Raw genomic sequence first — 24784 nt, forward strand, 5'->3', positions numbered from 1 at the left:
GCACGGGCGTGAGGTGGGCTCCCGAGTAAGGCTCTGGGTGAACACTGTCCACAGACAACACCGGCGGGGTGGTCCCGAGAGGGCCCCAGGCCTGAGGACACCGGGACCCAATGGTGCGAGGATTCCAAGAGTCTTCTAGATGCAACAGCCGGCCAGAGAGGGGCCCAAGCAGGGTCCACACAGCATCCGCCCCACCTGCGAGGCCCGTCTGTCCACTAGTCCCTCTGCTCCCGCTGCCTCCTGCCTCGCTCGGAGGGAAGCCAGCCAGCAACCTCCTCCCCGCCACCCCCGCGGGCCTTCCAGATGGCCTGCGGCTGCCGACGACAGGTCACCAAGCCGAGCGCTTCCAGCAAGGCCACGGAGGCCACCACACCTGACCCTGCCTCAGACGGGGCTGCCCTCCAGGAACCAAGGACTAGCCTTGGCCCGGCTCGCGGACCGAGAGAGCAGACGGGGCGGGGAGAGGCCACCGCACCCAGGTCTGCTCACCTGGGTTGAACGTGGAGGGAGAATCTGAAACCAGGACAAGGCAGAGAAAACCACGCAGGGCGAGTGATCAATCCAGTCCCTGCAGCCGCAAAGTGGCCCCAAGCCCTGCACAGAGGTCGGCTCACGTTCTCATTGGCTCGAGGGCGAAATCGAAAGTCATCTTTGGAAAAAGGGGCTGCTCCCCCTTCGCTCTTAGCAAAGGGAAGCCTGCTGGCCCCAAGAGTCCCCTCTCGTCTTCCCGGGCCGGGTGGGGTCTTCTGCCATGAAACAGCAGCCTGCCCCACCTGTCCCCGCCTCCTGATCCTGGGGGCTGTCCCGGGCTGGCGGGCACCAGTATTGAGAGCAGACAGAGACGGGTCACTCCAGACAGCAGGGCTGCACGGGGAGAGTCTGAAAACCAGCAACAACAGCAACCGAAACAAAGCCCCCCGTCCCGGATCCTGTGGCTCCAGGGGCCGGGCCCGAAGAGCCCCCCCGGGGGGATGGCAGGGCGGCCGAGGGCCTCACACTAGTTCTTGCCACTCTGGCTGCTGCCCCAGGAAGGCCACTGCCCTGGGCCAAAGACAAGTCGTAATAACAATGAGAGGGTGACAGCACCTCTCTCAGGCAGAGCAGTGACAGGCTGCACCCGAAGGTCCACACAGGCCAGGCAGAGAAGGGTGGGGACAGGGCTCAGGCTGAGAAGAGCAGCTGGCGTCCAGGCAGGGCGGCCAGACCCGGCGGGCGGGAAGGACGGGCCAGCAGGCCTAAGTCATCTGGTGCGGGGCTTCCAGCATCTCCATGAGGAAGGTGTCAATGGGCGTGTCCCCGATGAGCTTGAAGAAGAAGAGATGTTCCAGGCACTTGAGCCCAATGGAGCGCAGAGCAGGCAGGCGGAGCAGGAGCTTGGCGAACCTGCGGGACGGCAGGCCAGGTGAGGGCCGGGCCAGGTGAGGGATACGGGCGCTTCCCCCACGCTCCGCCCTGACACACAACGACCTCCCAGGGGATGAGCTGGGTCTGAGCGTGAGACCTGCCCGCGGCGCTGAGCCTTCGGGAGGATGGAGGGGCTCTAAGACAGAGGAGTCGGAGGAGGCAACAGCCAGGAGACGGGAGTGCAGAAAGGAAGACCCACGGGTCCAAGGACGGACACGCGGGGCCAGTGGGCAGACAGCGGCCAGCTGGCGCGGGCTGAACAGCACTTCGTGGGGAAGTTAAGAAACACGGGCTTGCTCTGAGGGCACTTGGGAGCCACAGCAGGATTTTAAGCAGGGGAGGACGCTACAGGAATGGGCCTGAGTATCAGTGGTGTGTCTGGCTGCAGCAGCTGTGTCTCTGCGAGTCAGAGGGGCCGCTACCAGGAAGGAGTGACGATGATGGAGACGAGTCACAGATGCGAGCAAGGTGCTTGGGGGGTGGATGAGAAGTCGGGGTGGGTGGTGGCCATTCAGCCAGTCCTGTGCTGGGGGTTTACATGGAAGAGCAAGCCCCTCCCATGGCACCTCAGGAGGGCTGTGCACCCCACACCAGGGCTGCCCTTCCCCAGAAACAGCTCTGCTGGAGCTGGGGCCAGAGGTGCAGGATGGCCCAAGAGGGCCCCAGGGAGGGAGGGAGGCTCCTCGGGGCCCTGCCTACTCCCGGGGACTCTCCTGCAGCGGCAACTCGTGGGCAAGGAAGGGAAAGAATTCTGGGGGCCTGGGGTTAGCCATGCCAGGCTACATGGCCGCAGCTGCTGCCGGGACAGTGTGGCACGGGGACTGGGCCAGGTGTCCCCCTGGGATGTCCACGTATGCCCCCGGGCCTCCCCCATGCACTGCCTGGGTCTCTCCACGTGGACCCCCCAGGGGCTACGGAACCTCGTTAGTTATTAATGAAGTCGCTCATGTCGGGGGAAAGCCCCGCGGCCAGCTGCCTCGCGGTCCTTGCTTTAAAGGCAAAACACAGCTCAGAGGCTGGAGCCGGGCCAGAGAACGAGCTGTTTTCTGCTGAGCTGGCGAGATGGGCCAGGCAAGGAGCCAGGAAAAACAAGCTGCCTGCCACCCTCCTGTCCTGTCCTCCGGGAAGTTTCACTTTAAACCAAACCAGACGGAGCTGAGCAGGCAGTGTGGACACAGTTAACTGTGTGCGTGCCAGGAGGCCAGTGGCGTTAAGCGTCCCTGGCTGCTCAGCCCCCACCTGCACCCCACCCCCTCACAGTCTGCTGCCTGGGAAGCCAGGGAACGCCCCTTCCGGGAGAAGGGGCAGGATGTGGAGAGCTGACTTCGAATCTCAGCATCCAGGGATGTTTCTCCTCCTGGACACCTACTATGCGCTCAGCACCGTGGCTCGGAAATGAGACAAGATCCCAGCCCCCGGGGACCACAGACGGGCAAGGAGAAAGACACGCTCTGTGCTCAGGCCACGATGCCTGTAAAACACCTACTATGTGCAAACAGCTGGCATTCTAGCCTGCATGCCCTTATAAAGCACCTACTGTGTGCAGGTGTCCGGCCATCTATTCTGCACATGCTTGCAACGCGCCTCCTATGTGCCCCCCTGTCACCAGCCTCTGGTGGCTCTGTCTGGGGCGGGGGTGCTGGGGCACGGCCTTCGCCTGCACGCTCGACAAACATGAGCCCTACTGTGCGCCTGGCACTAGGCATTCTTTTCAGCGGGGCTAGAGGGTGCCACAACCTGCTGGCCTGGAGAGATTCCTGCCACCTGCTCAGGGCCCGCCTGGGAAGGGCGTCACCTTCTCACACACACAAAGGGCCTCGGGGCAAGAGGCCGGGGGCTCTCACACCGAGAACGCCCGGTGGGGACTCACCTCCCCGGCTGCTCGGGGTACTTGTGCTTGCAGTAGGCCTCCAGGGACGCGTACACCTTCTCCCTCAGGGCCTCCACCTCGGCTGGGTTCGAGAGCCCCTTAGAGTCTGCAAGAAGAGGCCGCGGGTCAGAGCCCTCAGACTGGCGGGCTGTGCCAGGAATAGCCCTCGGGCGGGCCAGCCGCCTGCTGTCCCCCGGCCCCACCGCGACAGAGCAGATGGCGCAGCTGTGCCGCCAGCAGCAGGGCTGAGTGCAGAACCCAGCCAGGCTGCTCCAGGTCCAAGCTCAGCTCTGCTATCTGCCAGCAATGTGACCTTGGACCAGTCACTTGACCTCTACAGACTCGGTTTCCCCCTCGGTAAAATGTCAGGAATCTGCTTACCCATCCCCACTGCCATGCTGATTGGGCGAGACAACTGAAGCTTTTGCTGCCCTCGGAGTGCAGAAGCTACCGACACCTTCCCCACAACACCTGCCCCACACCGTGGGGGGCAGAGGCCCCGGAAGCCCATCCTCAGAGCCTGAGATTCATCAAGTGCCAAGTTCAGGCCCCAGGAGTCGGGATCAGAGCCCAGTCTGGACAGAGCTGCCTGAGACTGCAGCCGCCAAAACCTCCAGGGCACTGGTGGCCTCATGGGCATGTGTGGTGGCCGGGGGTCCCGGGGCTTTTGGCAACAGGCCAGGCTTCTCCCCTCCCTGCAAGCCCGAACCCAGGCCTCAGGGGAGAACCAGCGCCAGCAGCCAGGCCACGTGGGACCTGAATGGAGACTCCACCAGGCCAGGCCGAGGCATGACTCAGCCTCCAGAGGTGGCAGGATTACAGCCTGGAACACAAGCCTGGGTGACAAAACATCCGTGGAAACAGGCTCTCCCCACAGGACAACACTCATCTAGCTCCACCCCAGCCCGGCCCGCAGGCAGGCCCAGGAACTGTGACGGGGCTCCCCGCTCCTCACCTCTGCCCAGGTGAGCTCCCCACGGCAGCCCCAAACCTGTTCCCCCACCCGCAGGCAGGGAGGTGAGTTTCCACCGCCCCCCACCCCGCCCCGGCCAGGACACCTCAGGGCTGGGCTCCTGCGGCCCAGACGCACGAGACTTTCACGGGCCTCGCCAGCCCACCCCACACTCCTTGGGCCCTTTCTCAATTTCACCTCCTGGGGGACGTGGCCTGCACACCCTCAACCACACCGTGACCGTGTCCCTGCCGTCACAGGGCCGAGGCTGCCGGTGGGCACTTGCTCTAAACCCTGAGCTCCTCGAGGGCAGGCCCCGCTCGGCTACTCGCAGACGCCCTCCTAGGCCGGGCACGGCGCCCAGCAAACGGGCGCTGTGTCAGCACTCAGGGGAAGGACTCACGCCTCGGCACTTCTGAAGCAAAGAAACCAGGGGCCACGGAAGTGCCTCGCCGTGGCCACGAGGCCCGCCCCAGCGCTGCCCCAGCCCCCGCCCACAGGGGCCCCGGCCCCGAAATACCCGGGACCGAGGCTCAGGGGATGAGGCTGGTCACCCCAGGACACCCAGCAGGCCTGACCCAACACCAACGCCAGCCCGCACGGCTCGGGCTGCAGAACTTCAGCACCAGGACCTCGAGGACACAGTCGGCCTCATGGAGCAAAAGGTTCTGGCGCACAATGGCCTGTGCTCTGGGCGGCACAGCCCAGAAGGCTCAGTGTCACCGAGCCCGAGGACACGTGCCTTCACTGGGCCCACCGTGCAGAGGCTGCGCCACCCCCGCCGGCCCTCACGGTCAGCAGAAGGCACGTGGCCGTGCTCCCACCGTGAGGGGAGGACTCAGGCTCAGGGAGGGTGGGAGTCAGCCCCGCACAGCAGCCGGTGGGCAGCTGGGAGGGACCCAGGGGCCCGGAGCCCCCAGAGGCCGGGTCCGGGCCCGCGAGGCCATACCGGGGTTGAAGAGGACGATGGCGCGCAGGCAGCCCAGCTCCGTCTTGTCCATCTGCATGTCCCGCATCTTGGACACGAGCTCCGTCAGCACCCTGTGCGGCAAGGGGACACACCAAGCCCACGTCAGACCACGCTCCTCGCCAGGGCCCCACCCCAGGGACACCCAAAGCACTCTGGGAAGCCCTGGGGGGCCCGGAGACAGCAGGGCGGGCAAGGCCAAGCCAGGGAGCTGCCCACACGGCCCCCGTGCCAGGCCTGTCCAGCTCCTCTCCCTCGGGGGTCCGCCCGTGGGACTTTATTCTGGGAACCTGGACACCAAGGAGGGACCTCACGACAGAGGAACAGAGCCCACTGCCTCACCTGCCCGGTGGGACCCACGGCCCCTGCTCCGCCCAGCCACGTTCTCAGCTGCTCCCTGCAGGGCGGGGAGACTGTTCTTCCCTGGGGTGTGGTCTCCCCTAGGCGGGGAGCTGCCAGGGGCACGTCGCACTCCTGTCACCAGGCGCTGATTTCCACACGGGGGAGAACCCCATACACAGAAGCGGGACCCCGCACAGAGCCCCTCGGGACAGCGTCAGGCCCAACCTCGATCCGCCCCAGCGGCTGAGCTCGAAGCCCCAGTGGCCAAACTACCTGCAGCCCCCGTGCCTGGGCCTCCCCGGCCTCAGCAGCCTGCCCCGGCCCCCAAACCACCCACCCTGTCCGGGACGTAGAGGTGGTCGGTGAGGCGGGGGCCCGAGGGGAGCAAAGGGAGGTGGCCCAGGTGGGGCCCTGGCTGTCACCCCCCAGGAGCCTGGGCCTTTCCCTGCGGACCAAGCGAGTCCATGAGGTCTGCAGACCAGGCAGTGCCACAGTCGCTTCCTGGGCAAGGTCTGAAGGAGCTCAGAGGACAGAGGGAGGGGACCAGCTCAGAGGGACACCTCAAGCAGACAGCTGCAGAGACGGGGCAGAGACCCCAGAGAGCGTGACTCTGCCCCCATCACCTCTCTACCTGCCGGACAGAGGAGCTCTCAGCTGGGCACGTGGCTGGGGCTGTTTCCAAACCCAAATCCCGAGACAGTGGACCCCGCTAAGGAGGCTTCTGTGGGCAATGAACCCTCACCCACGGGGCTCTCCCATGTGGCAGCTTGTTGAAGGCTGGAGAAGTCCTGCAGCGAAGACCCTCACATCCACTGTTTGCCCACCGCCATGGCCACAAACCCTGTCACACTTGGTACATCCAGGGAGCTCAAGTCCCAGGTCCACCCTCGGGACCTCGGGCCTTTCATCTGCTCTACCCGGACCATCCCGTGGGGCCGCGCGGCTGGCGCATTCACTCCCCAAATGACGCTGGCGGGTGGCCTCTGCTTCTCCCAGCTTCAGGGCTCCCACCCTGTCACCTCCTCCCCTTGCCGGCTCCTCCCTCCCAGCCTCCCTGCTCCAACGGGCCGAAACTGACATCCAGGTCCCCAGAGTGCCCAGGTCTGGCTCAGGCCCTCTAGGCTCGTGGAGAGGGCTGGCCAGAGGCAGGGACTGAGAAGCCACCGTGTACCTCGCCTGGCGGAGCATGTTTCAGGAGAGCATCCCGAGTGGAGACAGACCCACCAGCCCCGGGACGTGGGCCTGTCCTCCCCGCAGCACGGCCTCACGAGTGTGTCCCCTGAGAAGTGGCCAAGGCGCACCCGGCGCTGCAGCGGGAGGTCGGACGACCTGCCTGCTCGGGGCACCCGCCGCGCCCGGGCTGTGACGACCTGCAATTCCAGCGCCCAGCGGCTGTGACGTGCCAGGCGCCATCAACACTTGATAAAACCATATCCACGGGATAATCTGCTTCTAACAGAAACGCAGCTCTCCTCCCCCCGGATCAACACACAGGATTGCGCAGAAAGAGCAGGAGGGAGAAACCCGACCGTGGTGACAGATTATCCCCAGATGCTCGACCGCGCAAGCGTTTTCATCTCCCTCGCACTTTCCCATCTCCCCGTCCGTGGCCCGCTTGGACCGCGGTGACAGCGGGTGGCGTGAGCGGACTATGGCGCCCCACGCGCCCTCCCGGTGCCCACCCCCACCTGTCAAAGATGGCGCCCACCCCTGCGCTGTGGGCGCTGTTCCTGTGCACGTGCAGCCCGGTGGCGAGGAGGATCCCGTCCTTCACGGCTATGGACCGGTGCGAGAAGGAGGCGATGAGCAGCTCGTTCCAGCCTGGGGGAGGAGGCACACGGTCACTCGACGTCCCCAGCCCCACAGCCCGCCTGCCCCAGACCCTCGTTGCACCCGAAGGCAGCACGTCAGAGGCCCTGGGCTCCCTGGAACCCCAACCCCAGGACGCGCTCCACTGAGAAGAGGCCGCTGAGCGCCTACGCGTGGGAAACACCTCTTCCACCCCCAGTGCACACTGGTGCAGTGAAGGCCCTGAGAAGTCCCGTACACACGCGTGTGCCCACAGAAGCTTCTTCCTGCACACACAGGACACTCGTGCCTGGAGCATGTGGGAGAACTGCCGAGGAGTCTCCCTGAGGTGGCCACAGAACCACTGAGGTCAGCCTGGTCCCAGAGCAAACTCTTGGAGATCAGCCAGCGTGTGCCCTGTGGATGCCGTGAAATAGCAAAGTACTAAACTGAAGCCAGGCACAGCAGAGCCACGGCCAGCCCGACACTGTCTCAATATGACGTTCTTGGAGAGACAGACCAGAGCAGGCATCAAAGGGGAAAAAAAAACCTTTAAAAAATTTACGTACATAGATACAACAATGACTCCCAAACTGGAAAACAAGAAATCATCTTCAATAATAACAATTTTTAACACCGCTGAGTGCCTGAAAGGGGCCTGTGGCTGAAGCATCACACGGATCACCCCACTTCGTTCCCACCGCGATCCTAGAAGCAGGTATCAGCTCTGGTTCACAGAGCGGGAAACTGAGGCACGGGCGATAAGTGATCAGCAAGACAGTGGGTGGGGACCGCTATGCTGGCGCCTGCTCCCTCCATCGGCTTCAACTCACCACGGCTCCCCCGCGGGCACCCAATCCTTCCCAAACCGCTTCTCAGAAACCTGGTTTCGTGTACCCCTCGCGGGACCCGTCCCCATTTCACAATTTGGCGATCAGAGGGCCCCGGAGGGAGGCCACGCAGACCAGACCCCGCCACCGTGAGGGCACGTGGACTGCACCACGGGAGGGTTTGGTGGCACCTCCCCACGTCTCCATGGGGCCCCCATGCCCCCAACACGTCCTACTCCCTGCCAGGTGTCGGCAGGCAGCCCCTCTAACAGGGCAACGAGGCAGGTGGGGTTCTGCGGGTGGGCTCAGGGAGCGCCACCCATCGTCCTGCGTCAAAGCCACGGCACGTTTTGGCAGGTGAGGGCTCTGACGGGCTGTGCAGGGAACACAGCTTCCTCCTTGCTCAGCCCGACTTTCTTGGACCAAGAGCCCGTCCTTTCTGCCCATGACACATGCACGGCACCACCCGTGGGGACTCCGGTCTGACGGACACTCTCAGTCTGGCGCAGCGGTAACCTGCAGCCCAGAGAGGGGAAGGGCTCGGACGAGAACCCAGGGCCCTGCCCCCACCAACCCCCCCCTTCTGGGTGTCAGCTTTTCCCGATGGCTGTGGGGTGTTGAGTTTTACACCCCAATTACAGTAAAACCTCTGCTATGGAGGGGCTCTCCTCCGTCCCTCCCCCACCAGGCCCAGTGTGCACAGACATCCTGGGGCCGAGGGCAGCGGCCTGGAGGACAAGGCTTTGCCAGGGCTGCCCCCTCGGGCACACTCCGGCTGGGAGGCCAGTCCCGCCGGGAGCTCACAGGCCCCTCACGACCCAGCCCAACGTCCAGGGCCTGCGACCAGCTGGAGCTCCCTGCTGGGCGCCCAGGCCCTCCAGACCCCAGCCAAGGGCTCCCACAGGCCAGGCGGTGCTTCTGGAAGGAACAGCAGAGAGCTGAGGGTCAGACACCAAGCCCGGGCGTGGGTCCAGTCTGGCCTGGCCGCACAGACCCCGTCCCACCTCGGGGGCACCGGCCCTCACCTGAGTGAGCAGGACGAGAGCACCGGCTCCTGGTTGTCAGGTGCGTTAAGGGAGTCCCAGGGGCAGACGGGAGCCCCAGGGTCACAGCTGCTGCTACCTGTGGGGCGGGGTCTCCATCCCAGGGCAGCCGAGGCCCCAGCCTGGCCTGGCTCCCCCTCTGTCCTGGGGTCGGGGGCAGGATGCATGAGGGGCAGTGGTGTGCCCTCCCCGGGGGACCTCAGGCCTGCTGCATCAGCCCAGCACCCAGCAGGGCCAGCTCCCACCCGGAGAATGTCCCTGCACAGCCCAGACCCTCAGGAGCCCCCACTGGAGCCGCCAAGACCTCGGACCCCAACAGCCCAGGGAGACGGGACGGGCAGGTGGAAGGGGTCAGATGGAGCCCAAGCGCCGCCTGCCTGATTACACACCGGACGGACTCCGGGGTCAGGCTGGGGCTCGGTGCTTCTGCGGAATGAGCCAGAACTGTTCATTTTTAGTGCTCCCTGATGGGGGCAGGAGCCTGCCCTGAGAAAGGGGCCCTGACCCTGCAGGGCAGACATGCCAACCAGGGCAGCCTCCAGCCACAGCCCGGCCAGAACCCTCCACCTGCTGTCAGGCTGCAAAGGGGCTGTGGCCACGGCATCCCACTCAGCAACACAAAACCACAGGTGACGTTCCCTGTGAGCAGGGGCCCTGGGCCGTGAGGCTGGGCTGAACGGTGGCTCTCGCACTCGGGGTGGAAACCCCCAGTCTGGGCACCAGTTCCTGCTGCTGGTGCCACGTGGCTGAACGGCCCGCCCAGGTCTGGGGCGCAGCAGGAGGGCCCTGCACACGGGGTGTGGTCCGTGAGCACTCAGCCCACCCAGCACTGGCCAGGGCCGGGCCTGAGCCCCTTCTCCGTCGCTGTCCCCAAACAGAAGAAGGCCCAGAGGTGCCCACGTGCAGCCCACCAGCTGGAAGCTACCCCCCACGGACCCCAAGACCTCAGCCCGTGGAGGAGGGCACAGAGCCCCGTCAGCCAACACCAGCCAGGCGGACCTTGTCCTCAGGCCGACCCAGGCTTCCTCCCGCTGCCCGGCTGGCGGGGGCTTTACACTCCAGCTCCCCACAGCCAAGCCGGACCTGCGCTGGGGCGTCACAGGGACGTGGGGGGACCACCTGGTGGGGGCTCAGAACCCTAAGATGGCACCCACTCTGCTCTGTGTGCCCAAGAAACAATGTCGCCAGCCCCTGCAGGTGGGACACATGGGGAAACCGAGGCACAGAGTGAGTGACTTGGCCAAGGTCAAATGCTCACAGGCGTGGGGCTGGGACTCAGACCCAGGAAGCCCAGCTCCAGACCCAGGACCAGCCACCTCGTGCTGTTGCCTCCAAAGCCAGGACACGTCAGGGTGGGACCAACCAGATCGGACTCCAACCAGCAGCGAGAGGCAGGTCAGTGGGGGCAAGGCCGGGGCGGCCACCCGGGGCGAGAAGCAGCAAAGCTCTCCTGGAGGGACGCCGAGGGGCGGGGGCAGAGCCCGCCCACCCCAGGGACATCGTGGGACTGCTTCCCAGTCACCCACGAGCCCTGGAAGGGAAGTGCCCAGGGGCCACCGCCCACTGCTGCAGGGAGACCCCCAGCCACACCCACGTGAGAGGGATGCCCTGGGCCGGCTCACCGCGTGCGGCTGCCAGAGGCCAGCGACCCACCGAACGCTGTGGGCTCGGCTGCCCGTCGACCCCGAGCTCCACTCTGGCCCCCGACGTCCTGGTCCATGTCCCCCTGTACCTGTGTCCCCCTGTGCCTACCCGTGTCCCCCGCACCTGTGTCCCCCTGTGTCCGAGTCCCTCTGTGCCTGCCCGTGTTCCCTTGCACCTGCCCCGTCCCTCTGTACCCATGTCCCCCGGTGCCTGCCTGTGCCCCCCAGCTTCCCAGCAGGAACTTACACTAAGGACCCAGGGCTCACCGCTACCTCCCCACGTGCCCACCCGCACGGCTCCCTGCCGGGCCGGCCCGCACTCACCGGCCCGCAGGAGGATGACCTGGTCGTCCAGGGGCAGCTCCGAGAAGTGCGGGATGCGCTTGGCCCACTCCACGAGGGTGAAGAGCTGCTTGTCGGCTGCCTGGCAGATGTTGGTGACAGGGTCGTTGGGCTGCGGTGGGGGGACAGGGGCAGTGTGCTCAGTCCCCGTGCCAGGGCATTTCAGAGAACACAGCCCGCCTCGCGGTGGGCTGAACGTGGCCCCAAAGATGCCCACGTCCTACTCCCCGGAACCCGAGAATGCGCGACCCCGCACGGCACAAGGGCCCTCGTGGTGTGATTAGGGCACAGACCTCGAAAAAGGAGGTCACCCTGGATTATGGGGCAGCCCAGGAGCATCCCGGGGTCCCTCTGAGAGGGAGGCAGGAGGAGATGACGGGGCAGGGTCAGAGGAAAGAAATGCTGCCGGCTTACAAACGGGGTTTGGGGGGGCAGGGGGACGAACCAGGGACCGTGGTGGCCTCTGGACTCTGGAAAAGGCGCAGACAGACCCTCCCCCAGCACCAGCAGAGGGAGCGCGGTGTGCACATGCCGTCGTCAGCCCAGAGGGCCGGTCTTGGCTTCCCGACCTCGAGAACCATGAGGAGTAACGTGTGGGCTGTCTCAAGCCACTGGGCTTGCGGTGCCGGGTGATGACATGGGGAGGTGGGAGGAGCCATGACGGTCACGGCGGCCCTTCTGGGGACAGGGCTGGCCCCCTCCCTGTTCTACCACACATGGAGGTGGGAGCCTGGGGGGGCAGGCGGCTGGGCCGAGACCCCAGGCCCAGGCACAGAGACTGCAGTGTCCATCCTGGAAAGTCCCAGCCAGAAGGTGACTGTCCGGTCACTCCCACGGACACGGGGACCCAGGTGGGCAGCACAGGAGGGGCGCTCCCTCCCAGCTCACAGCCAGCAGGGCTTGGGTCACTGGGTCCCGGGCAAGGGGGAAGGGACGGTGGGACACAGGAATCCCGCGTCCCAGAAGGCACACGCCAGGTGCGCACACGGGAGGAATTAGCTTCCCGAGAGGCGCTTCCGCTGACAGAAACCACCTGCTCACCGGTGACGCACCGTCTGAACACAGCCCCGCAGGGAGACCCGCGACACACGGGCCACTGTCTACACACGCCTTTCACTCACTCACTCGTTCCTCGACGAACCTTCCCGGAGCCGTGCCAGAGCCCCAGCTCTCACCGAGCTCCACACTCTGTGCCCAGGGCCCCACGACCACCACAGCGGGCTCCACACTCAGCCTCAGTCTCCCCTCCTGTCACCAAAGGCTGGAAAGCAGCCCCCTCCTTGCCTGCCCACCTGCCGGGGGCAGCTCCCAGAGGGGAGAGCCTGGCCTGGTGCACAGGGGCCCTAGGGCAGCCGCATCGGGGCAGGGGAGACAGAGGCACGTTGGGAAAACCAGCCCTGAGCACCCGTCCCCCCGGGGCATGGGCTCCGCAATGCCAGCCTTGGAGCTCAGCTGCAGGCGGCTCTGCTGGGAGCCGAGTCCCCAGGAAGCTGCTTTCTACCTGGCCGTGGGCCGGCCACACCCTTGGAAGCGCACACGGAGCCCAGAGCAGGCCCAGGTGACACGCTGTGGCTACCGGAGGGAAGGGGAGCTCTGAGCCCCTCTGGGCTGGCCCAGGCCTCTTCAGGAGTGGGCACACAGGTCACCGTGCACCGCCCACCTCGAGCAGGCGCAGACGGGACGGGGAACAGACACGGGCTGGGGAGCCAGACTGCCAGGCATGCCCTCGGGAGTGGGGCTGCCTGTCCCCGCGGGGCTAGGCCTGGAGGGGTTCCCTGGGTGGGATCCCAGCTCTGCCCAACTCCACCTATGCTGTGTGGCCTCGGGCAAGTGATTAACTTCTCTGAGCCTGTGATTCTCACCTGGAGACCAAATGGGCCTCCCCCGGCGCAGACGCCAGTGCTCTCCCACCTCCCGGGGAGCAGTGTCCACGGGACCCGCCCATGCAGAGGCCGAGGCCCTGCCAGTGCTGGAGCCGCCATGCGGGTGGGTCGCCCCTCTCTGGGCTAATGAGCCCTTCCCCAGGGGAGGACGCAGCCTGTCCCCAGAGGAAGCAGCCCGTCCGCAGGAGCCAGACTCAAGGGGCCAGGGAGCAGGCGGGGGCGGAATGTGCGCCCTTTATCGGGAGCAAGCCCTGCCACCACTGTGGTTCTGGGCCACCCGGACCTTCACGGAGCGACGGAGGGAGCAGACCGCAGGGTTTCTTCCCCCAAATAATGTCCTTACTTGACTAAATGAAAACCGGGCAGCCCTTTGTCGACCTGCCAATCCTTCCTACGGAGTTTCTGCTCGATCTCGACACCTCACAGCTGCCCGCCCCTCCCTCCGCTGCCCAGCCGGTGGGTTTGCACCGTCACTCACAGGGAGGGCTCGTCCCACAGCCAGGGGGGCTTTCCCTGAAAGGAAAGCGCCTGCCTCAGGGCCACCGGGCGCCCTCCCTCCTGCGGGCAGCCCCAGCCAGCGGGGGTGGGGCGGGGGACGCACAGAGGTGAGGTCCTGGGGCACTCGGTGTCCTGTCACAGGGGCAGGAAGCAGGGGGCAGACGGTGGCCAGTGTGCCTGGGCCAGCGGGGGACAAAGGTGGGGAGACCTCAGGGTTGGCCTGGACGAGGTCTTCAAGGGCGACCACAGGGCTCTGGTCCCAGCCCTGGACCTGCGGGGAGACATAGACGCAGTGTGGATGCCACACCGATGGCAGGTCCGGGGCAGACACGGGACCCCCGAGCCAGCAGCGGCAGAGGCCGGGCACAGGGGCAGTGCGGAGCCCACACTCTGACTCCAACCACCAGAAGACCCCCGACCCCGGCGCGAAGGAACCTGCGGGCCCCGACGGCGGGAACCTTCCTTCAGTGACAGCTGCCCCTCACTGCCAGCTCGGGTCCCGCCTGGGGAGCCACGCAGCCCCCACCCCCACGGCTTTGCCAGCACAGTCCCCAGGTCCCCCAGGCAAGGCAGGCGCCTGGCAGCACGCGGGAAGGGCTCCAAGGGCACAGAAAGCTCCCACGTGCCTGCCCGGCAGAGCCACAGCGGGGCCGGCCTGTTTCAAAGGCAAAGGTGCGGCCGGGCAGGGGCTGGGACAGGTGAGGGCCCAAGAGGAGAGCCAGTGGAGGCCAGGAGGTCTGAATCCAAAACCCCCGGGGCCGACCAGAGCCAGCCCAGAAGGAGAGCCTGTGGTGGGGGCTACAGTCCCCCAGCCCTCACCTCCAGGCTGCAGGGGTGAGAGGGGGCAGGTGGTCAGCGTGCCGGTGACCACCTGGGGGCCGAGGAGCTGCTTCTCGCTTCAGCAGCAACCACGGCAGTGGCCGGTCACGAGCCTCCCCCCTCCAACTGACGGGACGGGGAGCTCGGGGAAAGCCCTCAGCCCCGGGCCACACGGCTGCGGCAGAGCCAGCCTTGGAGCGAACCAGCTGCCCACGGAGGGCTCAGAGCAGGGACTCTTGGGCAGCGACAGCCTCTGCACCCGGACAGGCTGAACCCCACAGTGCACACAGAGGGCCGGGGCCCCAGCAGAGTCAGCCAAGGCGCGGAGGGAGCAGGTGCAGAGCTGGAGCCCACTCCTGGGCCCCGACCCCGCAGAGGACCTGGGCGTGGCTGGGCCGAGGAGGACCATCCCGTGTGGCCCCCAGGAGGTGAGCCAGGCCGGCCGGGCAGCCGAGGGCCCCAGCCCCACCCCAGGACCCGCCAGCTCACCAGCTGCTCGGGCGAGAGCGTGAGGAGGGAGGGAGGTGGGGCGGGGGGCTCCGGCCCACAGAGCACCCACTCACCGAGCTAGGGTGCAGCCCCGTGTTCGTCTCCACGCAGGCCCCGGTCTTGGGCTCCACGGCCAGCTCCGCCTCCAGGATCTTCTCCACCGGCATGTCCTCGCTGGCGCTGCTCGTGGACTCCACCTCGTTCTCACTCCGCTCCTTGCCACGCTGCCGCTCCTCCTGCACGGCTGCCCACGGGGAGGCCCGGTCAGCCCCACGCCGCCCGGCCAGCAGCTCGGGCAGGGCTGCCATGGGCAGGGTCCCCACCAGGGCCCCACGGGAGACGCCCCAGCCAGACTCCAGCCCACCTCTGCCCCACGCCTGGCCCCTCTGGCCGTGTGCTCTGGGAAGGGAGCTGACAGCTCACCAGGGACCCCGACATGGAGTGAGAAGGTTTCAATGGGCAATGGACTCAGGGAGAGCCAGGAAGGCTTCCTGGAGGAAGTGGTGATGAGACTGGAAGAGGAGGTAATGATGGAACAAAGGCTCGGGCATGTGCCAAGGCCCAGCGCCAAAGCACAGCTGGCTCCTGAGGAGGAAGAGGGCACCCGCGCTGATGAAGAGCCAGTGCAGGGGACACATCTGGGGGCCTTTGGACGTTCAGAGTCACACCTGGGCAAGCACGAAGTCCAGCACCTCAGACCCCAATGTCCCCTGTGATGTTGGGCTCTGCCGAAGAGTGGGGACAGGAGCCCCACCCCAGCCACACCTAGACCAAGTGGGAGCTGCTTGCCCATCTCCCTGGTGCCTCAAGGCCTGGGGACCGTCCACCCTGCTCCGCCGGCTGAGCCCCACGCAGCAGCACCGAGAGAGGCCTGTCCCCTTTCCGGCCAGCCCTGCCCCCGAGCAATGGCCCTGAGCTGGGGCTCTGGCCCCCGCCCCACTGCCTCCTTCCTCCGCTGCTCAGACCTCCACCCAGAGCCTCGCGGGGTAAGCACTTCCATGACCCCACGTTACAGAGGAGGAAACCGAGGCTCAGACAGACAGAGCGACTTGTCCAAGCAAGGGAACGGCAGAGCCAGGAATGTGACGGGGCCAGGGGTCTCCAGCCCACACCCCCACCTCCCCACTCGCCCCTAGAAACCCCTCCCTCCACAGCTCATCAGCCCGGGACATGGACACAGGCCCCGTCCTCCTTCCCGCAGCTCACACCCCTCCTCGTCCTGGTCTGGGCCTGGGGTGGGGCCCAAGCTGTGCTCCTCCCGGCCCCTCCAGGGGTCCAGCAGCCTCAGGTCCTCGAAGGTGCCAGTTTTCAAGAGACCTCCCTGGTCCTGGCTTTGAGGCCTGAGCTGGGGGCTGCCCCCGCCTCCCAGATGGGTGTGGCAGCTGCGAGGAACGTCAGGAGGCAGAGGGCGGAAGGGGCATCCATGCCCCTAGTGCACCCCCCTCCCGCACTCCCTCAGGCCCGGGGCGCAAGCATTCCCCACTGTGCTGGCCCTGGGGTCCCCCAGCCCTGCCTGGTTCCCTTAAAGCCGCCCACAGCTCCGCAAGGGTCCTGCACAGCTGCCCCTCAGCCACCTTGTGACACCTGCACCCGTGGGCCCCGCCGGCTGCAGCGAGGGACTTCCCACCTCCCAGCGAGACTCGGGGACGGACTCAGGAGCCCCGTCCATGCTCCAGGGAGCCAGGCGGGGGTCTCCGGTCGCCTTCTGCAGGCCCGCTCTTCCGGAAAGCCAGGCAGCAGGTGGGGGCCGGGCAGGGAGCCGAGGGTTGGCAGGAAGACAGCGAGGGGCCCGCAAAGGCTCCAGCCCCTGCAGCTGGGCACCCACAACCCCTCCACCGGGCAGTGTTTTTCTGGGGCAGGGTCACTCCTCAAGTCACCCTCTGTACACGGTCGTGGGCGGTCGTGGGCCAGGACAGCCGACCCCGATGCTGAGCAGCCCACTGCACGGAGGCGCCGGCTCAGATGGTCTCAGCCAGCACCAGGGCCGCCAGGACCCATGTCCCTGAGGCCCTGAGCTATCTGGGCAACATTCTACAGCCCCAGTGCCAGGACACAGCTGAGAGGTACATTGTAGCTCAATTGCTTCATCTCACCCGGTGGGGAAACTGAGGCCAGAGAGCCACAGGGGCATGGCTGAGCTCTCAGGACCGTGAACAGCTTAAAGCTGCAGGCTCTGGACCGGACAGCCCCGGTCCCTAAGCCTGCTCCCCGCCCCTGTGTGGCCCTGGGCAAGCCCCCAACCTCTCTGTGTCCCAGCCTCATCTGTCACACAAGAATGACAGCATCTGCCCGCAGGACGGATCTTCAAGGAGACACCTGCACACAGGACGCATCGAGACGCTCAGAACTTTGTCACCGCAGCCACCTGGGCACACTCCCCTGCTCCTCATGCCCTGGCCGGGTTTCAGGGATTTTTTTCCCACTCAAAGACAGTCCCAGGGCATGGGGAGCCCTGGACGAGGGTAGCCCGAGGGAGGGGCTCCTGCCGGTTACCCCCGGACACCTGCAGCTGAGGGCTGGGTGCTCCTCGGCACCTGCCTCCTCCGCCAGGGCGCTGAGAATTAATTAGCGAATGTTTTGTGAAGCACTCTGAAGCTGTGAAGGGCCCAGCAGCTCAGCGCAGCATCATTACAAACATTAGCGTTTTATTTATAGACGGCGGAGGGGAGGAGGGAGCCGGAGTTACGTTCTGCCAGCTCAATCACCTTCCAGACACAGCCGTGTTTGACTTATGTTCCACTGGCGCCGGGAAGCCTCGGGCGGGAGGCGTCTGTAAATACCGGCCTCGTTATCCTCGCCCGAGAGTGTGGCGGGCGGGGCGGGGACGGACGGGGCACCCGGAGGTACGCAGGGGAGGGCAGGCCGAGGCCGAGGAGCCGGCCACACTCGGCCCCAGCCCTCTGCCTCAGCCACCCCAGCCCGGGCCGGCCCCTCCCCTGGCATAACGGGGCCCTACCATCGGGACACGCTGGCACAGCAGCCCCTCGGCCTGAGTGGGGCGTCTCCCGCCGCAGCCCCAGGGCCAGGCAGGAAGGAGGGGTCTGCAGGGAAGGCAGGCGGCTCAGAGGCAGGCACCTGGGCTCCTCTGCTCCGTCCCATGTGTAGCCCAGGGCTGGGCCCAAAACAGGCAGGACTGAATTCCCACAAAACGCTCTGGCCCACCCGACTCTTCTTAAGGCCACGGAGATGGAGGCTCAGATGGAGCCAGAGCCACACAGCCAGCTGGAGCCTCCGACCAGGGGCGGTGGCCTTCCTTCCCTCAAGGGACTCAACCTAGGACAAGGCGTCCGAGCACAGGAACTGTGCATGCACACACGCATACAGGCACGCCGGGGCCGCCGCTCTTCAACCCCACCCCCAGCCACGCACAGCGCTGTCCTCCGCCACGTTCCTCCAACAAGCCTGGGGGGGTCTGGGGGTGCTCAGAGAGGCAAGTTGCTTGCCCAGGGTCACGGGCCAGCACTGGGAGCCAGGCGGGCTCTTCGCCCCCAGCAGAGACCCGTGGCGTCACCCAAGTCTGTGCACGAGCGTGCACACAGGCACACACACATGCACACGCATGCCAGACACTGCTGCTTCCGCACCCCAGGCCTTCAGAGACAGGGGACGGGGCGCAGGCAGGAAGGAAACGGGGAGTGGCCTTCCTGGGGGAGGAGGAAGGAAACAGGGACGGGGGGCAGTGGGTGGCCTCTCCAGTCTGGGCCAGTGCCCCCCAGGTGGGAGCCAGATCTCTCCCAGCACACCAGGAGCCCCCAAGAGTGAGGCCTGTCTCCCCCATCAGACGGGGCGCGCCTGCCGGCCCCCTGAGCCCTGCCACCACCCACTTCAGCCAACAGGCCCAGGCTCGGCCTGGCAGAGGGCCAGGGCCCCAACGTGGCATTTCCCACCCATCGGCCTCTGCCCACCCCCCCAGCCCCGGGAATGCTGCTGAACGAGTCCCTCCCGTGGCTGCTTGTGTGTGCAGGCCCCTGCTGTTGCCCAACAGGAGATGCTATCGGCTGTGGCATCCCTCATTAGCTGGGCAGGCAGGGGTGGGGACCCCATCTGCCCCGGAGCCAAGGCAGGCCCCTCCCACAGAGAGACCTGTGCACCCGCAGGCAGCCAGCTCCAGCTCCAGCTCCAGCCCAGCCTCAGTTTCCAGGGTGCAGCTGCCCACCGGGGCCTGGCACCTGGAACAGCCCCCATCCTGCATGCTCTGGGCCAAGGGCACCCTGGGTGGGCAAACCTGGCCCCGTGGCCCCCCAGGGCTGCCCGGCTGCCCAGCCTGCACAGCCAGCAGCCCTGCCCACCACTGCCAGGGAGCCCTCCTTGCACTGATTTGCCCGGGAGGGGAGAGGGGAAGAGCTCTGTGCTCCAGGACCGGTCTGGGGCCGAGGGCCACTGCCCAGCTCTCAGGCACAGACAGGGCTGGGGACGCGCCTCCCGAGCCCACCCAGCCACTCATCCTGTGGGGGGTGTCTCTGCAGGGCAGACACCTGGGCTGCACTGGGCCCCCCTCACTTCCTTGCCGTGCAGCCCACACACCTGGGGGGCAGGAAGAGGCCCCTGTGTGCACGAGCACAGGGCTGGGGCGGCAGCACCCGTTTGGCACAGGGGCCTCGCCCCTCCTTGCCGCCCACGAAGAATCACCCGCGACAGCTGGCGGGGCCAAGCTTTGTGGTTGTGTGTTTGGGGCACGAGGGCTCGGTAGGAGCTTTTACTGCACAGTCGTGAGTCATAAATCCAGCTGGAGACACAGGGGAGGTGGGTGTCTTCGCGGGATCAGGTATTTATCTCCCGCCCATAAATCAGCTCCCACGGGCCCCGTGCTGCCAAGCGGACGGGCCGCAGCACCAGGCTTCCCTCCCAGACAGACGGGCAGGGGTGAGGCCGAAGCAGGGGCCAGGGACTCTGGGCCGGGCAGACTGGGGAGGGGCCCAGTCCCACCTTGCACCAGCCCTGAGGCCACCCCAAGGTCTCCCTCTCTGCACCCCGTTTCTCCATGTGCAAGGCGGGGGGTGAGCGAGAGTGTGTGCGTGGAACAGGCAGCGGGTGCCCAGTGTGGCCCAACACACAGCGAGCTCCTACTGAGACCCGGACACAGTGAGCGCAAGGGAGAGCAAGGTCCCCCCGCCCTGGGACTGCAGTTCCGCTGGATGGGACGGGGGTGTCATCCCCCAGGCCTTGGGGCCCCACCTGCCCCGCTGGCCAAGCCTCAGGCCTCCACCCCAGGACAGGCCAGTCTCCATGCCTGGGCACACCTGGTTCTCTTGCCCACCACACACTTGCCCCTGCTGAGTTTCCATCTTTCAGGGACAATGCCACCCTCACCACCCTCACCACCCCAGCACACAACTACTCGGAGCGCCCAGAGGAACTGGGCCGGGCCATGCCCCCCAGCTGGACACACGCTCTTCTGCCCTCTCACTGGCAAAACGAATGAGGTCTGGGCGGGAGCCCGAGGCCGGGGTTCCAGCCCAGCATGTGACCTTGAAAAAGGCCTGAAACCCCCGGGCCTCAGTTTCCCGACCTGCATGGCAAGGGTGTGCATGAAGGAGCTCCACGCACTCCATGAAATAAACCTCCCGGTCCGAAGAGGCACGGCCCACACCAGCCCGGCAGGCAGCTCAGCTCTGCGGGGACAGGGACTCCACACTGATCCCGCAGCTCGAGGGAGCGAGTCTGCCGGAGCGCGGGCCCCGCTGAGGTTTTGGTTTCTCAACACGGAAACTGAGGCTGAGCAGGCAGCACAAATGAAACAGAACAAAAACCGCAGCACCAGGCCACCACTCGGGATGCCCCCCGATGGTGAGACAGGGGCTCGGGTCCAGCTCAGGGACCCCATCAGGGCTGGCGGGAAGGGGGTGGGGCACAGCAGCCCCAGCAGAGGAAGGAGGGAGGGTCCCACAGTGCTTCAGGGACAGACCAGCGACCCCACCCCAGACAGCATCTCCCCGCCCCACAGGCCCAGGGCCCAGCGCACCCCAAACGTGTCCATGAACTGTGACCCAGGGACCCTCTCAGAGACCAGCAGGCGTCAAACTAAAGAATGAGAAGGGACCGCGCAGCGGGGGCAGCCGAGGCCCACCAACAGCCAGGGCCAGAGGGTCACACCACACGCCGGGTCAAGGGCTCAGACCCAGCTCTGGCTGGACAGCTGGCTGGTTTCCACGCCTCCCGAGTGGCCTTCCCTGCCAACTATCCCACACACACAATATTTTGTCAATAAAACGGGCATAAAACTCCAAGAGCCTGAGGCTCAAGTCCTGCTGCCCAAGGGCCTGGATGTCACCAGGTGCCCGGTGGGGGGGGACTGGAGGTGGCCACAAGAGGAAGCAGAGCCAGGATGACCCCCAGCATCCAACAGGCTCAGGGACGTCCGACGGTCTCTAGAGGCCCCCAAACCCAAACAGCCACCCCACAGGGTCTCCTTGGCCGTCCCCTTGCTGCATGGCTTCCCACATGCACCTCCTTGTCCTGGGCTCTCACCACCTGGCCTGCTTCCTTCCCTCACCCCCAAACCCCCTCCTGCCTCAGTCCCTGCTGTGCTTCTGTCTGGAGCACTCACTTCCTGGTGTCTGTCTCCCACAGCCACGTGCTGGCCCAGCCCACGGCACCCTCACAGGGGCTCTGTCTGATCAGTGCCTGTCCCCACGGCCTGGCACACAGCAGGAGCTCATTGAAGATGTGATGGGGGGAGGGGCTGGCACCGAGCCCAAGGCCCCTACCTCAAAAGAGAAAAGAGCAAGGTGCCTCCCACCCAGGCCCCCGATGCTAACCGACCCCCCCACACACAGGCTCTGTGGGTTCCAGCCTTGAGAGCACAGGCCTGGGGGCCACCAGGCAGGTCAGCCATCACCTCCCATAGGGGGCACTGCCAACTGTGGAGCAGCAACTCTGCAGAGACTGAGCGCCCCGTCACCAGAGGTATGCAAAGCAGCCCACTAGCTGCAAAGCCCAGGGCTGGACTCTGAGGATGCCAGGGAAGCTGGGACACACGGAGGCCTCGTGGGTCTGACACAAGGAGTGTGCTGGCTGGGGGACAGAGTCTGGACGCCCCGTCCACCCCCGTCCCCACCCCGTGCTTGCAGCCTACCTTCCCGCTTCATGCCCATGGCCAGGCACTTCTGGTAGCGGCAGTACTGGCACCGGTTCCGCTGTCGCTTGTCAATCAAGCAGTCCTTGTTGTCGCGGCAGGTGTAGGTCAGGTCCTTGCGTACGGTCCGCTTGAAGAAGCCCTTGCAGCCCTCGCAGCTGTACACGCCGTAGTGTTTGCCTGCAGGGCGGTGGCAGGGCTGGTGAGCGGCCACCGCCCCACATTCTGCTGAGCCAGGCTTCGGTGGCCCCGAGGAGGGCCCTCGAGGTCTCCAGGCCCCGGCCTGGGCCTCTGCTTGTCCGAGCGGTGGCTCAGCCTCTGGCTCCACCCGTGGGGTCAGGAAGCCGAGGGCTGAATCCCACCCCGGCAAGGCACTGGCTCTGTGGGTCTGAGCTGGCGCCCTGCGAGAGGCCGGGCGTCATTCTTCCCTGTCGCTGAGTGGCGTAACGCGGGGGCCCCAGGCCCGGTACAGCCCTGAGAAGAGCCCTGAGTGCCCTTGTCGTCACCGCCAACAGCTGCCTTCTCTCGGCAGCCGCGGCCCTGCCCGCCTGGCCTCCCACCACAGTCCCAGGGACACAAGACACCCGAGGGTGCGGTGTGAGCTGGCGGCACCACGGGGCGGACAGAAGGGCTGGCTCAGGCCCCTGCCTCCCCGCACCCCAGCCCGTGTGCCCGCGGTGGCCCTACCTGAGGAGCGGTCCCCGCAGATGGCGCAGATGTGCTTGGTGAAGGACGCCATGTTTCCTGAGGGGTGGGCAGGGACCTTGAGGACGCCATTGAGGCCCAGGGGGGGCTTGACGTCCTCGCTGCTGCTGGCAGGGTTCATGGGCGAGCTGAGCTGCGGAGGGACAGCGGGGTCAGGGGCAGCACGAACTGCCACCCTCACAACCATGCAGGGAAGGTGCGGCTGGGCCGCTCTACCCCTTTACGGAGAGACGCCAAGGCCACAGCAGTCTGCGCCCCCGGCCACACAGCTGCAGAGCGGCAGGGCCACCGTCCCCAGGAGAGCAGGGCCTGGCTCTGCTGAGCGCCAGCTGCATGCCTGGGCCCAATACCCGCAGGGGTCGCCCTCCCACAGCCGACCCCAGGCCTCCTCACAGGACCGCCTAGCATGGCCCCCACCCCACGCGGGAGGGCCCTGCTCACGGCCTGCCCGTCGCCACCTAAGTAACAGCCGCCTCCCATGACTGACCCCTCGTCTGTGCCCAGCCCATGTGGGGGCTCCCTGGACACTGAGTGTGGCAGAAACTCGGGGGACCCAGCCCACAGATGAGGACAGCGAGGCCCAGCCCCAGCAAGGGTGGGCAGAGCTGGGTCCCCCAGAGCCACACGTGCCCCCTAGTACGCTGCAGGCCAGGGTCAGGGTCTCTGGTCACGTGACAGGAGAGAGGAGGGACGCCCCCTCGGGCACCAGGTGGCAGGAACACCACTGGCCTCTGCACAGGCCCCTCCCCTGCAGCGGCAGGCGTGGGAAACTCACCGGTCACCCTGGCAACAGCTGCAGCGTGCAATGACACAGCAGTTTTGGTTCCTCTGCCTCCACCCTGCTCTGCAGTCAGCGAAGGGCCCAGAGGCACTTCCCACTGCGCCCGCCAGCCAGCCTGTCCCGCCCCAGCTCCACTTCTGCAAACCCCGCCACCTCCCCTGTGCAGGAGTCGCCTCTCCTTCCTTCCTTCCCGGCCCCAGATCCCATCCCCCTTTCTCACGGGACAGGAAGCGCTTGGTACTAGAGCGAGCAAAGCAGAAACCACCCCAAACCTCCTTGCACAGAGCCCCAGTGCCGGGAACGACTTTCCCAGCCCCAGCCAGGTGTGGGTTCTGGGCCCTTCCTCCGTCCGCCCGGTAGGCTGTGAGGCTCTGCAAGGGTGCTCAGTCCTGGGGTCCCAGGTGGGCTGCAGCGAGGCCACGGCCTGCCCTGACAGCTCAGTGCATCGGGCAGTGGGGGGTCCCACCGCAGAGCAGGGTGGCCACATGCCCCGTGTTCTCATCTGCAGGCAGGAGACCGGGAACTAAGAAGGGGCAGGAGAAAGTACCGGACGTCTGCGCACACCCGCTCCTCCCTGCCTGGAAAACCCCGGGGCCCCAGATGCAGACGCTGCGACCCGGGGATGGGGGGGCCCAGGTCGCACAGCTCTGAGCAGCGGGGTGGGGCGGAGCTCAGCCCTCCCAGAGTTAGCAGGTGATGACCGAGTCTACAATCCCACATGCTGCAGAAGGGGAAACTGAGGCCTCAAGGGGGAGGGGCTTGCCCAGAACCGCTCAGCAGGGGAGGAGCATGTGTTCCTCGGGCCCACCCGTTGCACGCTGTTCACTAAGCACCCAGTGCCCCCTGCCCGGGCACAGACACCGGGAGGCACCAGGGAACAGGCCCCGCCCAGCCCACCAGGGCCCACTGGTGACCCCGAGGCCCGGGAAGACACAGAAGGGCCAGTCGCTGTCTAACCAGACAATTCTGCCTCCTCCGTTAGCTTGTGACATTGGAGAAACTATCTGATCACTCCGGGCCTGAGCTCCCTGTCTGCAGCACTGGCCCGTCCGTGCCTCCTGCTGGGGGCCGACCTGAGGACGCAGATGAACAGATCCAAGGGCAGGGCTCGGAGCACGGCTCGCAGGCAACACGTGCTCCATGACCACCAACTTACACGGCCAAGAAACCGCAGCTGCAACGAGCCCTCGGGCCTCCAGGAGACGGGCTGGGGCCTGGGAGGGTGGCAGGGGCATCCCAGGCAGAGGGCTGCCCACACCAACGTTCGGAGGGAGAGAAACTAAAGGACTGTTCGGAGAAAGAAAGGTCGGGACAGCCAGGGCTGGGACAGATCAGAGACAGGGTGGCAGCAGC

The 24784-nt window shown here is 66.3% G+C and overlaps 1 protein-coding gene across 4 annotated transcripts in view; it reads right to left on the reverse strand.

The window, feature by feature from the left end:
• Positions 1-262: 262 nt before the first annotated feature.
• The window catches only part of RXRA (retinoid X receptor alpha), a 153209-nt gene continuing 128687 nt past the window's right edge, over positions 263-24784 (reverse strand). For all 4 annotated transcript variants that reach the window (XM_069477050.1, XM_069477053.1, XM_069477051.1 and 1 more), the window contains exons 3-10: positions 22633-22783; positions 21946-22125; positions 14945-15114; positions 11164-11293; positions 7224-7356; positions 5176-5267; positions 3275-3380; positions 263-1383 (exon numbers count right to left, since the gene is read on the reverse strand). In XM_069477050.1, coding sequence (XP_069333151.1) covers positions 1236-1383; positions 3275-3380; positions 5176-5267; positions 7224-7356; positions 11164-11293; positions 14945-15114; positions 21946-22125; positions 22633-22783 — 1110 coding nt within the window. In that variant the 3' untranslated portion in view covers positions 263-1235. The remainder of the gene's footprint in view (positions 1384-3274; positions 3381-5175; positions 5268-7223; positions 7357-11163; positions 11294-14944; positions 15115-21945; positions 22126-22632; positions 22784-24784) is intronic.

The sequence above is a fragment of the Eulemur rufifrons genome, chromosome 7 (assembly GCF_041146395.1).
Source record: "Eulemur rufifrons isolate Redbay chromosome 7, OSU_ERuf_1, whole genome shotgun sequence".
In the NCBI taxonomy this organism is placed as follows: domain Eukaryota; kingdom Metazoa; phylum Chordata; class Mammalia; order Primates; family Lemuridae; genus Eulemur; species Eulemur rufifrons.